We start from the raw sequence: 21,802 nt of genomic DNA on the forward strand, positions 1-21,802 counted from the left end.
TGCATGCGGAAGAAGACCCAACCTTGAGAACTGCTGCAAACGTGATCACTTATAGTTTGTTTTTATAGTTTGTTGGAACGCGCTTCTTTGTAAGCATTACAATATTCGATGACTTAAATCGCGTTTAATTGTGACGTTCCGGTGATCATGTAGCTCACGCGAGTCTTTCTATGTTAAGTATGTTGACTTTAGCTAAACGAGCCATTAGCATTTAGCAAAACAATACCTCCACAGCAGGACTACCATTGAAAAATGAGGACGCCTTTACGCTTCATCACCAGAAGCTGCAAAACTGTTGGCAGCTGGCAACAAAGCGCCTTTTTATCCCCACTGTCAACTCAACGTAGGATTAGACGCACAAGCAGCGATGTGTGCAATGAGGAAAGGAGCTACATAACTACCCCCATCTTCTATGTCAATGCCTCTCCTCATCTGGGCCACCTGTATTCGGCACTTTTAGCCGACTGCATGCACAGATACAAACATCTACGGGGATTCAACTCGAGATTTGCAACAGGTACTTCAATTAATCGCACCCTGGTCCTGCTACTCAACTGCAGAAAGTACTGGCCTTTATAGTGGGCGTTGTGCGTCTTTCCATTTCAGGCACAGATGAGCACGGTTTAAAAATCCAACAAGCGGCCGATGCAGCAGGAGAAGACCCCTCGACTTTCTGCACGGGCGTATCCCAGAGATTCCAGCGACTCTTCGGTAGCTGCGACGTGTCCTTCACGGACTACATCAGAACCACCGAAGAGAGGCATCGGCGGGCCGTGGAGCACTTTTGGTGCACGCTGCGCGACAAAGGGCTCATCTACAAGGGACGCTACGAGGGCTGGTACTCCACGCCGGATGAGAGCTTCCTCACGTCGGTGCAGGTGACGGACAGCGTTGACACCACGGGCCAGGCTGTCAAGGTGTCGCTGGAGAGTGGTCATAAGGTGAGTTGCCTAGTTTGGTTTAAAGACAAACGTTCCTATTTTTAACATTTCTGTTTGTCAGGTGGAGTGGCTGGAAGAAGAGAACTACATGTTCCGTTTGTCAGCATTTCGGACTCAACTGCTCGACTGGCTCCAGAAAACCCCCAACGTCATCCAGCCCGAGCGTTTCCTCCAGGATGTTCTCCAGTGGCTGAAGGACGACCTTCCGGATCTCTCTGTGTCCCGCCAAAGAAGCCGCCTCCAGTGGGGGATTCCCGTGCCGGGGGATCCCGACCACACCGTCTACGTGTGGCTGGACGCTCTGGTCAACTACCTCACGGTGGTCGGTTACCCCGACAACCACAACCATTGGTGGAACGTGGCCCGCCACGTTGTAGGAAAAGATATCCTGAAATTCCACGCCGTCTATTGGCCAGCTTTCCTCCTCGGGGCGGGACTCCCGCCGCCGCGGCGCATACACGTGCACTCGCACTGGACAGTCAAAGGGACCAAGATGTCTAAAAGTCTGGGCAACGTGGTGGACCCCCTTGAGCGCTCGCAGGTGTTCACCACCGACGGTTTGCGCTACTTCCTGCTGCGTCAAGGCGTGCCCGATTCCGACTGCAACTACACCGATCACAAAGTCACCAAGGTGCTCAACGCGGAGCTGGCCGACTCCTTGGGCGGCCTCCTCAACCGCTGCACCGCTCCCGCTCTCAACCCAACACAGACCTACCCGCCATTCTGCCCTCCGTCCTTCCCCAACGAGTGGGACGGGAGGGCGGTGCCGGAAGACTACCGCATGCTGAACGCAGTGGAAAAACTCCAAACGTCGGTGGAGCGTCACTACGAAACCCTGCATGTATACAAAGCCCTGGAGGCCATCGCTTCCTGCGTTCGACAAACCAACGGCTTCGTTCAACGCCACGCGCCTTGGAAGTTGAACACAAAGGACAGCGGAGACCGACGCTGGCTGGACGCCATCGTCCACGTCTCGCTGGAATGTCTGAGGATTTACGGGACGCTCCTGCAGCCCGTCGTGCCGCGAGTAGCCGACAAGCTGCTGTCCAGGCTCGGCGTTGGACCCCATGAGAGGAAATGGACCGACCTGGACTTCCTGCCGAGCTACCGCGGCAAAGACTGCCCCTTCCGAGGAAGAACGCTCGGACGCGATATGGGCGTGCTTTTTAATCGCCTGGAGTGGCCCAGTGGAGCTAAGGAGAAGCCAAAGAAAATTAAAAAGCAGGCTATCTCAAGGCAAACCAACTAAACCACAAGTACTGTAGAGAAAATAAGAAAAAAACTCAAAACAGTACAGAAACTCAAGTCGAAATACATTATGGCTGTCAACGACAGTTCATATCTCATAAAATGGACTCCAAGAAGACAGACTGGTCATCGTACTACACAATCATGAGGAAGACTGCTGACACAAGGTTGTTAAAGCTGGTTCAGTTTTTGCATAAAAAGTTAAATGGGAGGAAAGAAAATGTCAACAACAACAAAAAGACATTCACGATGCTCGAGTCAAGGTACTTTCGAGTCAGCAGCCATACATCTACTGTGCCACAAATACGTAAGCATAATGGGAAATATTGTGAACAACAGCATGTTTTGTGCGTTAAAAAAAAAAAGTGTGTGGAGAATATCAAAACGCTTACATAATTGTGGCTGAAATCCTATTTTCAAAAAATGTGTGCTTAATGTTGCGACCATTTTACTCTTTTACCGCCAAAAACGTTTAACGACGTTTACAGGTTGTTGTTTTTTCTCAATGGGCAGTGCAACGTCTGTGCAGCGCTGCCTTGTCATTGGAGTTGTAAAATCCCACAACACCCACTAACTATGGCCAGCAGATGGCAGCATTGTATCTCTTTTCAATGGGCTCCCGGTAGTATGAAATTACACTGAAACATGACGAATCTGATGAAATAAAACGTTTTCAAGGATGACGTGAATGATCAAAGCCTTTTGTCACATTACATCGAATTCACAGAGCCTCACGAAGATAATTTTTTTAGTGTCAAAGTCACTGTTGTGCAGAAAATGTATCTTTTCACAAAAAGCTTGTTTTCTCCTTATCTTTTCAAATTTCCAATTTTCAAATGGTGGTGCTGAAGAACGGAATAAGGTAGAAACATACTTTTCTAATGAAAGAATTTAACGCGATCTTACATGTGGTACCCGCCATGTTTATGTAAATGCCTGAAATCGGCTGGCACTGTCGGGGGTTGTTTTTTGGAGAATGTGTGGCAGTAAAAGAGTTAAGCATGTACAAATGTCCAACAGAGGATGTATTTGGCTATTTGTATGGGTAAAAGTGTCCGGTGGGGGGAAAAAAATATTTACAAACATTTTCTGGGCTGTTTGAGACAAGAAATATTTTTTTTTGTCTTGATTTTTATCAAAGTTTTCATTTCACATATTTTTTTTAAACTTAAATACATAATACAGGTAGCAAACAAGACATTACAAGACAAAAACTTGACATGATTTAATGAGAAATACACAAAACTGGAAAAAAAAATTGTACAAAGTGAAATAAAATACAAGAGGGGGAAAAAAAAAGCATTATTGTTATCTTTTCAGATTTTTTTTTATTTTACATAGACTTTCCCATTTCTATCTTGGCCTCCATATTCCTACGGTTTCCATTTTCCCATCGTCGGCCTCAGACCTCCCGCCAGTTTTGTGCCTCTTCACATACAGGCGCGCTCACAGCTATGCGCTTTCATGGTCAGTAATAGGAATTGGTGCTCTGTCCTGGTTGTGTATCTAAAAACAAACAAAAACAGTTGCTTACAAAGACGTGTTTGGAGATGAGACAATCAGGGAAGAAGAACGGGACTTACTTGAGAGCTGCTGTTGCAGTTGTCTGACCAGAGCGGCCGTCTGCTGCTGTTGCTGCGTCTGCTGCATGCCCTGACGCGGGAACTAAAAGGTGAGTACACATATATGATAATACTGTTAAGTGTAAAAGCAGCAGGTGCAGCTTTACATTAAATTTTCCGTTTAACACTTGAATGCGTTTCTCTGATAGAGAAGCCACGGATCATAAAGCCACAAAATAAAAACATAACACTGGACACACAAACACGTACACACTGTGTCGAGTCTTACTGTGCTGGGTCGTACCATGGGTTGCTGTGGAGGCAGTGGCTGCATGCCCAGGCCCTGGTTCTGTTGCTGCCCTGGTGGAGGCACGCCTGACACCTGCTGCTGCTGTTGTTGTTGCTGCTGCTGCTGCTGCTGCTGTTGTTGTTGTTGTTGCTGCTGCTGCTGCTGCTGAGGAACTTGCTGCTGAGGAGGGACCTGCTGGGACTGGACTTGCTGTTGCTGCTGCTGCTGTTGTTGTTGTTGTTGAGCTTGTTGGGCCTGTTGCTGCTGCTGGGACACATTTGCACATAATATATCAAAGAAAAATGACAATAAACAATATATATATTAGGGGTGTCAGTCTGTCAGGCGATTTAATTTTTTAAATTGTAATTAATCGCATGACTTCAATAGTTAACTGACGATTAATCGCAAATTTTATATCTGTCCTAAATGCACAATAAAATATTTTTTTCCCCTAAGTTTTCATACTCTTGTTAACATAAAAGTGGAGGGAAAAAAATGTTAAACATAGAAATTTGGCTGTGTCTTTTAGTCATTGATACAGTAATTTCATACTTCATAAAATGAATTAAAATTAAAAAGATGTATTGTACTGTAGTGTAAGATTGATTTATGTTGAGGTCATTTTCTGCTACTAGATGGCATAATTGCACTTGTAAGACATTGGTGACAGCTCAGTGCATTTTTCTGTTCATTTTAAGAGCTATCTAATCTTTAACATGAAATAAATTGTGAAATTTTGCAATTTTTTTTAAAATTGTAAAAAAACAACTTCACCCCAGTCTCCACAAAAATATGCATTATTATTTAATTTATTACTGCAAAATCTTGACATGGATGTGTCTACTGCATTGCGACTGGAATTCCTCCAGCACAGGCTTTTCAATTTCCAATTAATCGCACATTTAAAACAATTTGTGGCGTTAAAGGAACTTTAAATTAACACACTCATTTTGACACCCCTAATGTACATATATACAGATGATCATAAAATCCTACTCGTCACATGTTAACATTTTACTGCCAATTTAGGTGTTATTTTTAGATTCAATGTCTTTTCAGACGTTTTAAGGATCCGCAGGAACCCCGTGTTGTGGCTTCTTTTAGTGAGCTACGTACTCTGAGTGCTTGCTGTCTGAGGTACTGCTGCTGCTGCTGCTGTTGTTGTGCTGCTGCCTGTTGCTGTTGTTGCTGCTGCTGCTGTTGTTGTTGCTGCTGCTGCTGTTGCTGCTGCTGCTGCTGTTGTTGTTGCTGCTGCTGCTGTTGCTGTTCTGTCAGCATCTGATTGGGCCTCATGCCCGGAGGGCCGCCCTGGGCTCCCATGTGACTGAGACCGTGCATGACGGGATTCTGCTGGATGGGCTGGTGGGCAAACCTAAAGACGGACGGCACACGTTAACGATGTAAACGTGCGTATTCATCAAGCGAGGTAAGCATGGTAAGCAGCGTGACAAACTGACCTTTGTGCGTTTTGCATGTTGTGCGCGTACCCCGGCGCCTGCTGGTGAACGTAACCACTGGGCCTCTGCTGCATTTGCCTCAGAGGATCCACCACGGCCGGGTTGGCTCCCGGGTGGGCGCCTTGGAAGTTCTGGTTCCCGTAAGAGGAGGGAACTATGGCGCCACCTTGGGACGGGTGCGGCTGCATCCCCATGTGTGAGCCGTATGACGTGTAGCCCTGAGATAAATTCTGGACAAACGACACGAGATGATGAATGATCCGGAAAACAGGACCATGGTGGAACATTTTATAAAATACATTCTATTTTTGCAAACAGTTGCCTGGGGGCTTTTATTTACTCGATGCTGAAAGAAGCTTTTATATTTTACAAACATATTTTTGCATTCATATATGAAAATATTACTGATATAAATTATGTAATCCCCCACTATTATTGTAAAGGACAGTGATGGGCAACTGGCACCCCACTCAGAGTTTATTTATTTTATTTCCACAGAGTGCTGGTAAAGATTTAATATAGATTTTTCATGAAAATTGGGTTTAATTGTAGGGAGGGGGGAAATCCCAGTAAAAAACAACAACAATAAACCTTAAAATATTTAACAAAAATATTGGAAAGAAAAATTTACTATTGTTTAAGTTGTAATATCACTATTCACCACTAGATGGCAGATGTGGCTTGGTTACGATTACACCAGGCCTTATACTGTCCCATACTACAAGATGAGTAGGCCTTATAAAGCTTGGCATAAAACTTAATGCACAGACTGTTTACGTGCTTTAGTGCTGCTGTTTTGGTTAGCAACTGAGTTCACTCCCAGCCATTTTCACTGAAGCAACCTCTTCGCTCCCGGCTGTTTTACTGGATTTTGCAAGGCCCACAGAATACTGTGTTCTATTGCTATAAAAACACGGAACCAACCAAAAGAAAGATTAGAGTCTCTCCTTTCATCAGGATTTAATTTTTTTTTTTTTTATCTGTTTCCATTTTGCAGCAATTAGCATTAGAATATAGTTAAGTTTCATCATTACTCACAAATCTGCTTTAAATTGTGGGTGAATCAACTTGTATTCAACATAGCCCTGGCTGATCTCTCATACACTGCTGCCAAAAAAATAAAAATAAACGCTAAAAAATGTATAAATGTTTTTTTAATTTTTTTTTACAGGGACAGCCACTGTTTTGGAAAAATACTGTGTGTGAAATGTATTAGCATGTTACAGTAGCTGGCTAACACAATTGCAAGATAAGAGACGGGAAATCAGACTTACTTGCGATGTCTGCATTGAAGTGTATGGTTGGTTGGGTGCCATTTGTCTGATCTGCTGCCCCATCATGCTGTGATTCTGAGACGACAAACCCAAAGTGTGCAATAAAAATAAGATTCTTGAAGGAAAAACTTCAAACTTGAGAGGTCTTTAAACACCAGTGTGATTTTATTTTGCATTGAAATTTACTTAACTGACTTAAGCCACTTAGACCAATCGCCCATTTTCTTTTCATTCAGTCACTTCCCCCAGTGTTTAAAGACCATTTTCATGCTCTTGAGAGCTAATCCAAGATTCTCGGCGACTTTACTACTTCTACTTGAGTTTACTAACTGGAGCATTGAATGAACTCTACCTGGTGAGGGGCAGTTTGACCTGTCAGTGGAGCCTGACTCACCAGTCTGACCTGCAGCTGGTGTCGCAGCATCTGGTTCTGCTGCATGTTAGGCTGAGGCTTGTACACCATTTGGTAGGGCTTGTCCAGACCCATCATGCCCGGCATGTTGCCCTGCATCGTGGGCATCATGCCCGGGTAGCTGGGCCGCGTGGTCATCATCTTGTTCATTGGGGGGTTGCGGGTAGGTCTGTAAGGGGGATCTAAACCGGGTCCTCCTGCGGGAGGAGAACCCACATAAGGGTGCAATACGGGATGATGGAGCAAGCATGATATCAAGGAGACATATTATGGCATTTTTTCACAAATCAATTTCCCCCATAATATGTCTCCTTTCAAGTTGCTAGTATAAAGTACTGACCAGGAGGTAGCGGCTGGTTCTGTGTGTACATGCCCATGGTCTGCTGGCCATACGGCAACCTGCTGTAAGGATTCTGCATGAGCTCTGGTGGCATGCTCGTCCCGTAGCTCACACCAGGCGTGCGGTTGACGTAATCCTTTTGAAAAGGGAACCAAGACAGTTTCAGTTAAATACCTGCTGCACTCCTTTTCTAACTTTCTATTGAGAGAAAAAAAGAGCTTTCCGAACATCCGTCTTAGCCGATGGCGTCTTCTTTTTCTTGTTGGACTTCTTCTTGTTGGAATCCGAGGGCACGGTGGGCACGTTCTTCTCCGGCTTCACCGCCTCCATCATCTTCTTCTCGGGCTCCTGCGAGATGGGCGTCAGCGGCTCCTCTTCTTCGGGCGGCAGCGGGAGCGGCTCCAGGTAGTAGCTGCGCGGTTTGGGCTTCAAGTGCGTGTGGTAGAGCAGGAAGCGCTGCTGCTCCTCGAATTTGGTCACCTTGCGGTCCATGCGCACCGTGCCGAACCAGCCCCACGAAAGCGGGGCCGATTGTTTGAGACCTTCGAAGACGTCCCACGGGGAGATCTTCTGCTTGGTCGATACTTGGAGCCCCTGATGGAAAATGGATATTTAGTCAACTTTAGTACAGTCAAAAGCAGGTTTGTCAGGTTAAAATGTGTATGTAAATAGTTTGTTAAAATTCAAATAACACATACTAATTTTGTTGGATTTATAATTAATTCAATAATGGTTATAATGGTATCGAAGAATGTTAAAATATTGTGTATGAAAAATACAACAAACACACATTTTGAAATGTTTTTTTTGTAGCATTAATTGAATTCTTAAAAATGGCTTAATAAGATAAATATATAAATTAATATCATATGGAATATAAATCTTATATTATATAATTGTGGGAATGCATTCCCACATATGTTATTGCGATTTTTATTCTCCACACTTTTTTGCAACTCCCACATAATACTTCCGATTTACACTGTTCAAATTTCAACTTGCTTCAAAAATTCACGCCTCCCGGGGTACATATCGTCTGATTCCACATTACTTAAAGTATACGCACAATTTAACCTTAAATGTCAACTTTTCCCCATTCATTTTCAATGGGGCTTTTTCTAAGTATCACTTTTCACACCCACTCCCATACATATAACTTAACACCATTACCAGGTGTCTGATACAGTTCGGTGGCACTGTTGGTAAAGTGCATTGTCCAGTAATTAGGAGGTCATCGTTTCATAATTTCTCTCTCAATTTACTTCATAAGCATTCCACATGCTCAAATCTTAGCATTCAGCTTTCAGCATTCCCACGCAATTTCTCCAGAAATTGCACTTAGTCTAGTTATGAATATAAATTTGTTCATTTGACAAATTATATTTATTTTATTATTTACAATAAATGAAAGAACTAATTATTTAATGAGATGATTAAAAAAAAAAAAAAAACAATTTTAGGGAGGAAAAAAAACATTACAGCACTCTCGATAATATAAAAGTTCTTGTCGCCTCTGGCCATACTTCACCCATTCCTGGTTTAAAATAAGAGCTCGGCGATACCCGAGTCACTCGATTGCAGCTTACCTCTTTCTCAAAACCGGCGATCTTGTTCCCCTTGGTGTCGATGAGTGAGCCCTGAGGTTCACACGTGATGACGTCACGCGTTTGCTTGGGTAGTGGCAGCAGCTGGCGAACCTTCTCCAAGCTCTCCGACTGCCGATCCCCAAGTTCTTTCTGCGGACGTTAATATAGATACGGTATAAATATGCTAATCTTGTGGTGAAGATGCCTTTTAAACACTTAAGTTGCAACAAGAGAAAGGACCGAAACTGATGTTGCTATATATTTTTCGTACATGCACCACGGAAGTTCTATTGTTTCAGTTTTCATGCCGAATGCTATTCAAATAGGCATGTACAGTTAAGATGAAATGATTCATACAGTGATCACTTTTGTAGTGATCCTTTTCATGTGTTAAATCACACAATAAACTGGCCCACTGCTCACAGTTTTGAGTAGACCATTTTAAAGAATCCTGTTGACTTGTAGTGTGATTTACAACATTGTAATCAACTACAGATGACGATATAATTACTATACATAAATTGGCGGAGTATGGATAATTTGGGATATGTTGTCAAAATGTAAAAGTAGGGAATACACTTGTTTTAATTCAAATATATTTATGTTACTTATATATGCAATTTATTAAAATTATTTGGCACGTTTCTGTCATTCTATTCAAACAAATCCAAAGTTGAGTATTTATTTTGCTGTCACACATCAGAATACATTACAGATATTTTACCTCGCAACCAAAATGTAACCAGTTCCAACTGTTTTTCTTACCCTGAGCTTCTTGACCAGATTCATGTAGGCCCTCTTATTCTCCTCCATGCTGCCCTGAGAGATACTGGACATGTCGGCGGCCAGCGTGCCGTTAATCAGCACGCTCAGCATGTCCAGCACGGTTGTGAAGAGCTCACTGTCGAGAGGAAAATCATGTTAGGTAGCCACACCTTTTTTGATGGCGGTGACAAAAGTGGCGCGCGCGGCTCACTTGTTGGATTGCATGTCCACCGTTCCGCTGCTGATGATGTCGAGTAGGAGGACGGCCCACTCGGTGGTCTGCTGGGTGCTGCGCTGCACCGTGTCGAACATGCCGCCCACCTTGTTAGTGCAGGAAAATGTGCAGTTAAACGTTCATCGTTGACAAAATGGCAGCAGATGTTTTTTGTGTTCTTACAAGATTAAGCCGCAGTTTCAGGGCCTCGTGCATCATTTGCTTGGCCTTGCAGTCGTCCTGATATTGGTCCTCCCTCCAGTTGGTGACAATCTGCTGAACTTGGCTGTAGAGGGAGGTAAGAAGACCCTCCCGCTGTTCGTCCTGACCCTTCAGGCAGGTTAACACCAAAGACAGGAATGGCTGCTGGCTCAGCAGTGACATACTGAGAAAAGGAGGGCGGGGTCAAGGATCATTCAAGCATCCAATGATTAAAAAAAAAAAAAAAAAGCATCTGTTACCTTTTCTGCTTCTGGCGATCCCTCTCTTTCCGCGAGGATGAACCAAGGTGTTGTCCTTTCTCCAGCTCCTCCCCGGCTGCCTTCAGAACATGACCCTGAACTGATGTGGGCAGCTTGGCTATCAACGGAGCCACCAGCCACACACCCGACCGCTCCGACGAACTGAAACAGACGGCGCAAAATAATGCTAAAGCCACTGAACATAGAATATTCCATTCCGAATCGCTACTGCCGCCTGCTGACAAAAAATGAAACTGCACATGCCCGTCGTCACATATACAACGCGCACACAACGTCACATCCGCAGACAGAGCGGGGGAAATTCGAACCCGAATCTAGTCTGAAAACTATTGGCCAAAGGCTTGCTGGAGTACCCATTGTGAACAGCTAAGGTGTTAATCTACTAATTAGGAGACATTTCAGTCATAAATGGTCAAATAAAAAGGCTATTGTAAAGATATTTGGGGGGGACAAAGTTCCATTTTGCATACAATATTACACGTAAAGCAAAATAGATGTCATTAAAATGTATAGACTGGGCGATTAATCAATTGTATCAATTTTTTTTTTTTTTGCAGCTTCGGCAATTCGAAGCACTAACATGGATGCAACCAAAGAGGAACTACTTTACAACAAAGCGCAGCTAGTGTTGCAAAGAAAAAAAAGAAAGAAATGATAAATCTGAATCTTGTCATTTTAATTTTAACGTTTACCTTAAAATAGGTTTCATCTTGCTGGTGCTGCTGCTGCTGTTCGACGCAGAGCCGCTTTGGAGCGCTGCGCCGTTCCCTGAGGGGTTATTGGAGTTCATCTCAGCTGATTTTTGAAACACCTCGATTGTAGCCTTGGCTATGTTCTCCAAGAGAGAATAGAGCTCCTGTACGAGGGAAATGACAAGACATGTAAAATGATGGCCAAGGGTGCTACTCATTTGTAATAGTCCCGTATCCAATGAAGTCAACTTGCGTTGTTTGTGCTCTGCTTGATCATCAGCTGAAGTTCCAGAGATGACTGCCTCATTGTCCATTGGTCCATATTCTACAAAGAGTTTATTTCATTTTTAATTTACAAAAAGCTGCATGTTCAGCCAACCTATTTTCGTAATAAAACAACATCAGTAAGCCATCTCTCAGCACAAGCAAAAAAAAAAGACTTTGAACCTGTAGGATGCGTTTGATGCGCTGCCTCTGAGGGTTGTCACCGTCGTCACTGTCCAGCTGGCGATGAGGGTAGCAAATGAGCTGCAGCAGCCTCTGGGCCTGAATGTTGACCAGCACCGGGTCCTGGAGGGCACTGCTGTCCTCAGACAGAGATTTGAGACAGCGCTCCCCCACCCACTCCTGCAGAGAGGAAGACGAGAGGTCAGCACAGAAGAACAATGACAGGGCAATTTCTGGTAACTTAAATTGAAATGGTCGCCACAACTCACTTTTAGACAGTAGTAATTCCTTAACTCATTCATTGCCATTGACGGCTATAGACGTCAAAATTTCATTTGAACTATTTCTGTTAGTTTAAAATGTTTTTCCCACTTTTGTTAACAAGAGTATGAAAACCTAGAATTGTTTTTATTTATTGTACATTTAAGAACAGATATAAAATTTGTGATTAATCGTGAGTTGTTTCTTAGTTGATCGGGGCAGACAAAAGTTTTACTTCTTTCTGTCCCGTCATTCTTTTGCTTTACTTGGAGTTTGAATTTAGCTTTTTATTGTCTTTTTTTTAAATTAATGAAATAAATTGATTGAGTTAACTAGTGAAGTCATGCAATTAATTATTATTCCAAATTTTTAATCACCTGACGCCTCTAATTTTTAATAATCTTTTCTTTAAAAAAAATATATTAATTTTTTTTTTTTTAATTAAAATAAAAAAAAGAAAGAAGAAAAGATTATTAAGAATTAGGAGCGCCAAAGGATTTTTTTTTTCCCCGTAATTGCATGACTTCACTAGTTAACTCATGATTAATCACAATTTTTATATCTGTTCTAAATGTACAATACATTTTTTCCCTAGGCTTTCATACTCTTGTTAACAAAAGTGGAAAAAAATGTTAAACTAATAAAAATAGTTCAAATGAATTTTTGACGTCTATAGCCGTCAATGGCAGTGAATATCTAAGTAATTAGATTAAAGTGGAAGTCAACCTTAAACATTTGACAATAAAATGTTATATGTGACCTCACTAGTCTAAACATGACATTCTGATTAATATTACATTTGTGGAGTATGAGTTATGAAGCAAAATCCAGCCGTTTTTATCCATCTCAGGGGGCGGCCATTTTGCATGACATCAATGTTGCTCAGGGCTCAGGCAATGCCCAATCACAGTTCACCTGTTTTCTGAAGCTGAGATGGATAAAAACAGCTGGATTTCGCTGCTTAACTCATATTCCACAAATGTAATATTAAACAGAAAGTCATATTTAGACTAGTGAGGTCACATATATTATTGTGAATAATTTTTTTTCGGGGGGTTGCCTTCCCTTAAATGAATTCAAAAGAACACAGATTCTTACAAATAGCAGCCCTGTGAGACATAATTGGTTGTCAGTCATGTATTTTACAGATCCAGTACTATTCCCAGACTTTGCTCAGAAATGTTTACCTGCTGGCAGATGGTCTTCAGGACATACTTTGCATATACGTCCAAGCTAGCTGTTTCTATGGAGACGTTGCGGCCCTCTGACATGTCATCAAGGCCAGCCGAGTGAGACAGTCCGGAGCCCCTCAGCTCCGCATCACCTGCAACACCATCGAGACGGATTTGGATTGCACACTCGTGACAATCTGGTAGGGCCTGGGGGATTTATTTATTTTTGTAAGTTGGGTCGACCACAAAAATTGCTTGACGGCGGCGCAAAAATGCATATGTCAAAGCTATTTTAATAATGTTAAAAAACATATTTGCGTCACCTGGAAGTTGTCGGAACCAATATTTTGTGTTATTGCTGACGGACTCCAACCGGCTATCACCAAAACACTACTGTACTAAGATGCTTAATAGGGTTTGTGGTCTCTTTAGACTGAAAAGGGAGAAAATGATCATCGCTACATTTTTAATGTTTGTAACAAAAACAATCCACGTCAAAATCGCTTAAGAAATAAAAGGATTCTAATGAATTTGATTTATTGATTAATTGAAGGAATAATCAATAGGAGACTCGTTAGTGACAGCACTACTATCTGGTAACACACCACTTGAATATTTCCTTACCTAACATGAAGACCGCTTTGAGGACGGCAAAAACTGCTCCCACGACTATGCTGTTCTGTGACGCCGCCAGGAGATGGCGGTCGCATGATGACCGGATACCGACGGAAGACTTATCTGCAGGTTATAACAACATTGTTGATCTGGTTGTCTTTTGGTATGTTCAGAATCTTTTTTTTATTACCTGACTTAATGCCATCTTGGGGCACGGGGTTGCGCTGCGGCGTCTTGAAAAGGTGCAACAAAATCCTGCAGGTGAGTCTTGCACCTGGCTCGGAGTCTTGCTCGCTGCAGGCTAAAAAGACACATGATGATTTAAGGTCATTTAAAAAACAACACAATGAACTACTCCCAAATTATATCTAAATTCAATACTATTTTCCTCATAAGATGATTTTTTTTAATCAGGAGCTGGTGGAAAAAGGGGAATGAGAACAAAGCCGGAACACTTGGCATGTGTAGCATAAAAGCAGCCAACAGCATAGCATGGCTGAATGGACTATTGTATCAGAACCCAGAACCTTGAGTGGAGGGGAAAAAAATGGTGAAAGAAAGCTTTACGGCCACATCAAACAAGTGGAGTTTACTCTTATCTCTGATAGGAGTAATGTCTCATATCGTTTGATGTTGCTTTCCACCAGGGAGCATTGTACCCTTTTATGCCTTTATAAATCACCCACGAGCTGAGAATAGATTATTTATATATGGATGTTTGGCAATGTGGTACATCAGAGACCCAGCAAATCGGTATGATATTACAAAACAAAAATTACGTTTAAATGATAGGTTGACTGCACTTCAATTCACTGATATGGATATTGTAACAATGTAGAAGTGCACCTCAAAACAGTCCCAAAGACAGTTTTTTTTAAAGGATTCTCTGTTTATCTTTAATACAGTAGGACTGCTAGATTATGGAAAAAATAATAATCACGATTATTTTGGCAATAATTAAAATGACGATTATTTTTTGGTGCAAAACAAGAAAATGTTTAAGCATTTAAAAGTATTAGGACCAATTAAAAAAAATAGAAACACTATAATTATGTAAATTCCTTTTGGACCAAACAGAATTTATAATAATAAATTTATAATCATATATATTTATTTATGTTGGCAAAAACTTGAAATTGGAGTGCACTGTGGACGATCATTTTTTGGTACAAAACAAGAAAATGTTTAAACGTAAAAAAGAAATAAAAAATATTAAGACAAATAAAATTCTTAGAAACTCTTTTGGATGAAACAAAATAGATTAAATAAGTTATTTAAAAACATTTTTTAAAGTGCAAATGCAGAAATTTAAAAAACTCAAAAATTTGTATTAATAATCTTCTTCTTTTTTTTTTTACGATTGTGCTGATTTTGTAAAATGTGGAGTGTAATAATTGAAATTGTAATTTAATTTCGATTAATTGCACCACACTACTGGGATCTATAAGCGGGACATCCACTAAGGAAATATGCAAATGTAGCTTCTTACCTGCATTGAGCAGGGACGGAATGGCCACACAGCGGACCAGGTCCTCCAAGAGAAGACACTGTCTTGCGATGAGAATGGCCACAAAGGTCGCCAGGGAATCGTGGAAGGACAAATCGCTAACCTGAGGGATGTAGGAGCAACGTTACTTTGGAGGCTCGGTGTTGAAAATGAGAACCAGGATTTAGATAAGCGAACACAAACGTACGTCAACGTTACACAGCAGGTCGTTGAAGCCACAGTTGCCGTTGTTGGACGAGCAGCAGAGCGCCTTGAGGATGCCGAGCCACTCGGCACTCAGGGAGCGACAATACGCCGTCAGCTCGGCACACAGGATCCCGATATCGTTCACCCTTAGAAGAAAAACATCAGCTTCATCTCAACCACTCGGGGACAATCCCCAATTCCTAAAATCGTACCTCTCGGGGTCCCGGTGGTCCACACACACATCCATGAGCACGTTGCACACGAAGCTGTAGCGATTGGCTGGGCTGTCGTTGAGGATCTTGCCCACCATGGAGTGGTTGAAGTTGTGCGCCGAGGGGTTGGCGATGGCCTCCATCATGAACACGGGGTCCCACAGCATGTTGGAGTCCGAGGGGTCGATGTTGCAATAGATGGAGTTCTTCACTTTGGAGCAGAACTCGCTAAAATGACAGAAATATTAAATGTGCTTACTTCCGTGTCCTTAACTCATTCACTGCCATTGACAGCTGTAGACGTAAAAAATTCATTTAAACTATTTCTATTGTAAAAAAAAATTCCCACTTTTGCTAACAAGAGTTTGAAAACCTAGAATAATTTTTTTGTAAATTTAGAACAGATATAAAAGTTGTGATTAATCGTTAGTTAACTACTGAAGTCATGTGATAATTACAATTAAAAAAAATTATTGTCTGCCAGGCCTAATAAAAAAAATAAAAATAAGGGTCGTTTAATCGTAATTAATCGCATGCTAATTATATATCTGTTATAAATGTACAATAAAAAAAAATCTAGGTTTTCATAAAAAATTAAATGATTTTTTTTTTTTAACTAATAGAAATAGTTCACATTCTTACGACGTCTATAGTCGTCAATGGCATTGAATGAGTCAATATGCTTTTGAAATGTATTCAGTACCTGAAGATCTCGCCAAACTTGTTCTTGAGGTGACTGCAGGAGGTGTAGAGGTCATACAAATAGGCCAGAATGCAGCGCTCAGCCGAACAACAGTCGGCTGGGTTCACACCCGACTTCACCACAATGCGGAGCCTAGGGCACAATTTCACACAAAGCAATGTCAATTTAGCAGGCCACACATTCCTATTTTACTATTAGTCTTCCATAATCAGCCATTGTGTAAAATAGGAGTGTCAAACATATGGCCCGCGGGCAGGATTAGGCCCGCAAAGAGGTTTAATCTGGCCCGTGAGATGATTTTGCAAAGTAAAACATTTTTTGTAGTCGGACCAATCAATTAACTGGCCACAATCAAAACATATAAATTCGTAATTTCACAAGCAATCCTTAGATGAGCAATGCAACTTGTACATGGAATTGCCCTGGATGCCATTATTTTACACACCACCTAAAGTTAAGGTTTGTTTAAAATAAATAAATAATACAATCACAGACCGACGTAAACGTGTTAAATACGACACAAATTCAATTACTGGTAACATAAACACATATGACAAGGATGAACGTCCTTATAACTTCATTAACAGTGCCACACAATGCATACTGGGAACAATATACTTTATATGCAAAACAGGTCAATTTAACATGTCCGGAACTCATACAGGCAAAGTGTTGCTGCGTTCCATTTACATTTGTGTTATTTGGAACAATATAATTACAGTTGAGCCCCGTAATGTAGGGCTAACCCACAAAAAAGAGAAAATCTGCTTATAATTGACGCCAATTGTTTTCAATTTATATACCATGATTTTACCGATCCGGCCCACTTGGTAATATATTTTCCTCTATGTGGCCCTTGAGCTAATATGAGTTTGACACCCCTGGTGTAAGATATCACGAAAAAATAAAATAAAAATCAATAAACTTTTTTTTTTAACCTGGCACAGATAAATACATTGCCACCATTTTCAGTGACTATTATGTATGTCTGCAATAATATGATACCCCAGAAAATGCTTTAAAATATGTACTTCTGTCTGTTTAGTTGAACGCTAAGCTATTATTATGCTCTTTGAATTGCTTAGGTAATTGTACCTTTTGCCATCTAGTCGAAAAGCCTACCTCGCCAACATAAATGTATTTCTTGTCGTGAATAAATAATAATTTTCTAATAAGTTTAAGTTAAGTTCAACTTTTACCAAACACATTCACGTTCATTGCGATGCACATGGAAACCCGCTGATGACGATCAAAGGTTCGTATCGGACGTACCCGTCAAAAACCTGCGCCGTCTGCTCGGGGTTGAGAATGAGGCAGGAGTGGTACCTCCTCAGCACAGCCACGATGCACAGGCACAGGCTGGTGGTGTAGCTGCCCACCAGGCTGGACGACTTGAGCAGCAGCTCGGCCTCCACCAGGCTCAGCTCGTTCAGAAGCTGCAAAACCCAACGGTTGGATTGACAAACGTCACGATAGCGAACACTTAAGATATTTGAGGAGTGCCGTTACCTGAATAGCAAAGTCGATGAGGCCACTAACGTTGAGGGAGTACTCCATGAGGTCAAAGATGAACTGAATGTGCTGCACTAGAGGCAAGTGATAGGACATCCCTAAGGCAAAGCTGGTGATCTGTTCCAGCACATTTCGGGACACCTGCACACACAGATTTTTTAAATTATTTTTTTAAATACAATAGTCGTGGTTGGTGATCTCTAACCTTGCATTTCAATTAATTAGATATTGAAGCTGCATTCAAAGGAGTCCCCTAAGAAGATCCTTTTATTTTGCTTGTATGAATTACACTGAAATGTCACACTATAAAGAATGTATCAATAAATTAGCGGGAGTGGTCTAACCTGTGAGGTGACCTGGTGCTGGTCAAAGTGAGAGAGGTGCTGGAACTTGGAGAAGATATCTTCTGCGGTGGGGAAGGCCTCTGGCTTACTCCTCTTTCGCTTTTGTCCCTCCTCGCCCCCTGTACAAGACAAAAAGGGGGTGAAATTCAGGCCAATAATAACTTCCAAACGTGACTTTTACTTTTATAGAAACACTTTTACAAAAGTCAAGGTAAGAATATATTGTTGAGAAAATTGGAATATCCTTTGGAGTCTTTACAGAAGAAATTATGATTATTTTCAATTTTATGGTAAAACCAGAATTATCGATCATTACAATTCATAATGATATTATATGTACACATACATTGTGAGGTCTACCATACTGTAAAATTATAAATTAGTTTTAATGAAACGAAAAAAGATCTTGCTAACCCCAAAGTAAAATAAAAAGGTTACACCGCAAAAACTGAAATCTTATGTAAGATAGTTTCGTAAATTGAACCTAAATTTGCTTAGACAAGTTATTTTTACTCAAATGAAATTGCCAGACAAGATTGTGTTTAAATTAAGATACTTATTACTTAATTATCTTATTTGATCAAGCAGTCTTGGCATTGAGTGTTAATAGCCAATTTTAAGTACTGTGAGGCTTAAAACAAGCATTTCCCACATTGTAAGATGACTACTAAACAACATCAAAGGACCTGAACTGAATTTTCTTATTTTAAGATTTTGCATAATCTAGTAATAAGATACATGGGTGGGGGGGTGGGGGGGGGATACAAGTATGAAAACAATCAGACAAAAGTGCACTATAGCGTAAGTGGTTCGTTTCATTATATTTACTAAGATCATTTTTCCCTGTTCCAGTACCAGCTGAGCGGTCTAGTGAGTGTCTACCCTCAAATTTGGAGGTTGTGGGTTCAATCCCTGGCTGGGTCATACCAAAGACAAAAAAACCTGGGACCTGTTACCTCCCTGCTTGACACTCAGGCTAAGTTATCCAAGCGCAAAAAAATAATTTTTATTTTAAGAAAATAGTTCTATTTATTACAGCCTGAAGAAAACATTACTTGTTTTTAGTCTCGAAATACTATTTTCAAGACCGCTGTGGTTGATATGGGCCTAGTATTATTTTCTTAGTTAAAAATCTTACAGCTAAATTTAAGTAACATTTTCTTGTGTTGGCAGATAATTTTGCTTATTTGAAGTAATAATTTTCTTATTTGACTATTTTTTTTCTTAAAATTTCTACAGTCCTTTTTGCAGTGTACAGAAGGTTTATGAGTAGTAAAAAATATATACATTTAAAGCAAATACCATACGTTTAACACATATAGGAGTTCGGTTTTTCCACTCCCCCGTGTCCTAATCTGTAACTGCTCTACAGCCTATGTTCGCAGTGGGCTCATATTTCCACAGTGAAAAGCACTTTTCCCAAACTGACTCAGTCTGTTTTTATTTACCAACTGTTTACTCAACAGTATTTGTTTGTTTTTTTATCCTACTGATTTTATCTTCTAGTGTGTTGAATAATATTAGTAGTTGTATGCAGACTACACTTTGATTTTATTCTGGTACAAATATGGTAAAAAGACAAAGGTTGATTTGATGTTGCACAAAATGAGCCAACTTAGTTTTTCTTTCCACCATCAACTTTGCTATACTGTGCGATAAAACATGCTACAAATGCCTGACATATTTGATGCAAAAGAAAATCATATTACTAAGTGAGTGTAAGTGTATTTTGTCCTAAATGTGACATAATAACCATTTTAAAAACATAAGTTTGAGGCTCTACAGGGTTAAGCCGCTGCGAAGCTAAGACGGATATAGCATACTAATTGGATGTAATGAAAAGCCTAGTGATGCAACTGCATTCACATATAATAATGAAGAGTTGAACTGGAGTCATTAGCACTAGGGGTGGGAATCTTTGAATGTCTCACAATTCGATTCGATTCTTGGGCCAGCGATTCGATTCAGAATCGATTTTCGATTAAGAACAAAAAAAATTCTTCTGCGCAATGATTTGATTGACAATGATTTTTGCTTCAATCTATAGATGTGCAAGGAATTGTAATGATCTACTCCAGGCTGACTCGCTAATGCTAATTAGCGCGCTACTTGCGGCACTTCTATCACTCAAAAGAACGGCTCCACACTGCAAAAAATCAACTTTTATTGGTATAACTTTTTTCCTTCTACTCTCTCTCGCTACAACTTGAACAGTTTATTAGACCGCATGGAACCACACTGCCCCTAAATGGCCCAATTGAGTACAACATGAACAGCACTCCAAATAAAGGCACACACAGACAAAGGCAAGACAGTATAAAATACTTTAAATAAAATCGAATTTGGGACATTTAAAATCGATTCTGAATCGTACTAAATAAGAATCGCGATTCTTATGAGAATCGATTTTTGGGCACACCCCTAATTAGCACCTAAACTAAAGACCAAAGAGGCTATTGCATCCCACAGTGTAGAATATGCTGAGGAACAAATGATGCATCGCTTAACTAGAGGGGGAAAAAAATACCTGTTTCTGCAGTGCTTTTGCGGTTGAGCACCTTCAAGATATCTTTGGTTATCTTCTTGATGGTGTGTCGGGCCTCGTCCCGCAGTTTGCCCACGCCGTAGAGGACCACGAGCCGCTGGTTGCACTCGTGGCTGGCGTTCTCCTCCTGAAGTGAGGCAGAGGGGAGAAGGCAGTAAATAAACCGCTGGGGAAGAGATGGCCTGGATAACCCGAGTTGTTGCAAACGGGACTCAAATTAAATCATATTTCTTTTCCGATGAGGTTAGGCAGGAAAACACGCAGACTTAATAAATCTAATTCCATAGCGATAAGAAAACATTTAAGTTCAACTGGAAAGCTGCCGCAGACTATGTTCATCAAACGCTGGCAATGATCTCGAAAAACATGCGGTGATGTCAACTCTTCACCCATCGGACTCAAAATCTTCTCACCTGAGGAATGGGGAAGTGCGTGGCGTACTGAATGTGTCGGGGTTGCTCGTATAGTTGGGGGAAGGCGGGGTCCGTGCTCTTGTCCTTGCAGGTGTTTTTGCCGTCCTGCTCAGGTGCTGATTTTTCTGGGGAGGGGCTGCCTTTAGACTCGCAGTGCATCGGAGGAGAGAACATCTGCAAGGCGGAGTGTCATGAAATATGTGACGACAACAAGACATCCTTTGATTAGGGCTGGGCATGAAAATAAAATTAGATTCCCCCCACCCCTCAATTAAAAAATATATAATTTTTTTGCATATTAGAAGAAAAACATATTCAGACCAAGTTTTTGTATTTTATTTTTATTTTTTTCCCTTTATTTAATCTAATATCAAACTAGCTTTTTAAGTCTTATTTTTCCAGCAACTTCCAAAGAAAAAAAAACAATTTCTTAAGAGAAGAACAAGACATCCTTTGATTAGGGCTGTTTCTTAAAATAAAATCGGATTTTTTTTCTCCCCCAAAAATGCAACAATGATTTTCCTCTTTGCATGTAGAAGAAAAAATATTCAAGACCAAGTTTTGCTCTTTTTTCCCCTTCCTTTTGGGAGTTGCTTTATTTAATCTGATACCAAACTAGC

General features: G+C 41.0%; 2 protein-coding genes across 7 annotated transcripts in view; one reads left to right on the top strand and one right to left on the bottom strand.

Moving 5' to 3' along the window:
* mars2 (methionyl-tRNA synthetase 2, mitochondrial) lies at nucleotides 1–2,872 on the top strand. The gene is made up of 3 exons (XM_086084888.1): nucleotides 1–517; nucleotides 607–941; nucleotides 1,003–2,872. The coding sequence occupies exons 1-3, from the start codon at nucleotides 253–255 to the stop codon at nucleotides 2,188–2,190; spliced, it is 1,788 nt and encodes a 595-aa protein (XP_085941014.1). The 5' UTR covers nucleotides 1–252; the 3' UTR covers nucleotides 2,191–2,872.
* A 527-nt stretch (nucleotides 2,873–3,399) lies between these two features.
* Nucleotides 3,400–21,802, bottom strand: part of med12 (mediator complex subunit 12) — a 28,084-nt gene continuing 9,681 nt past the window's right edge. Inside the window, exons 14-42 of one of the 6 annotated variants that reach the window (XM_086084884.1) lie at nucleotides 21,183–21,356; nucleotides 20,752–20,896; nucleotides 18,225–18,343; nucleotides 17,878–18,021; nucleotides 17,641–17,804; nucleotides 16,369–16,500; nucleotides 15,666–15,893; nucleotides 15,455–15,599; nucleotides 15,250–15,370; nucleotides 13,951–14,061; nucleotides 13,770–13,883; nucleotides 13,161–13,297; nucleotides 11,713–11,892; nucleotides 11,519–11,590; nucleotides 11,266–11,429; nucleotides 10,553–10,714; nucleotides 10,275–10,476; nucleotides 10,089–10,198; nucleotides 9,878–10,013; nucleotides 9,113–9,262; nucleotides 7,755–8,120; nucleotides 7,527–7,662; nucleotides 7,127–7,368; nucleotides 6,775–6,849; nucleotides 5,501–5,730; nucleotides 5,160–5,415; nucleotides 4,041–4,307; nucleotides 3,773–3,854; nucleotides 3,400–3,695 (exon numbers count right to left, since the gene is read on the bottom strand). In XM_086084884.1, the coding sequence (XP_085941010.1) occupies nucleotides 3,658–3,695; nucleotides 3,773–3,854; nucleotides 4,041–4,307; nucleotides 5,160–5,415; nucleotides 5,501–5,730; nucleotides 6,775–6,849; nucleotides 7,127–7,368; nucleotides 7,527–7,662; nucleotides 7,755–8,120; nucleotides 9,113–9,262; nucleotides 9,878–10,013; nucleotides 10,089–10,198; nucleotides 10,275–10,476; nucleotides 10,553–10,714; nucleotides 11,266–11,429; nucleotides 11,519–11,590; nucleotides 11,713–11,892; nucleotides 13,161–13,297; nucleotides 13,770–13,883; nucleotides 13,951–14,061; nucleotides 15,250–15,370; nucleotides 15,455–15,599; nucleotides 15,666–15,893; nucleotides 16,369–16,500; nucleotides 17,641–17,804; nucleotides 17,878–18,021; nucleotides 18,225–18,343; nucleotides 20,752–20,896; nucleotides 21,183–21,356 (4,602 nt within the window). In that variant the 3' untranslated portion in view covers nucleotides 3,400–3,657. Of the gene's footprint in view, nucleotides 3,696–3,772; nucleotides 3,855–4,040; nucleotides 4,308–5,159; nucleotides 5,416–5,500; nucleotides 5,731–6,774; nucleotides 6,850–7,126; nucleotides 7,384–7,526; nucleotides 7,663–7,754; nucleotides 8,121–9,112; nucleotides 9,263–9,877; nucleotides 10,014–10,088; nucleotides 10,199–10,274; nucleotides 10,477–10,552; nucleotides 10,715–11,265; nucleotides 11,430–11,518; nucleotides 11,591–11,712; nucleotides 11,893–13,160; nucleotides 13,298–13,769; nucleotides 13,884–13,950; nucleotides 14,062–15,249; nucleotides 15,371–15,454; nucleotides 15,600–15,665; nucleotides 15,894–16,368; nucleotides 16,501–17,640; nucleotides 17,805–17,877; nucleotides 18,022–18,224; nucleotides 18,344–20,751; nucleotides 20,897–21,182; nucleotides 21,357–21,802 lie in introns of all 6 variants that reach the window. The other 5 variants (XM_086084886.1, XM_086084882.1, XM_086084885.1 and 2 more) reach the window with 5 other exon arrangements.

This window comes from Leptonotus elevatus, chromosome 9 (assembly GCF_054856555.1).
Source record: "Leptonotus elevatus isolate MCC_2025b chromosome 9, RoL_Lele_1.0, whole genome shotgun sequence".
Classification (NCBI taxonomy): Eukaryota; Metazoa; Chordata; class Actinopteri; order Syngnathiformes; family Syngnathidae; genus Leptonotus; species Leptonotus elevatus.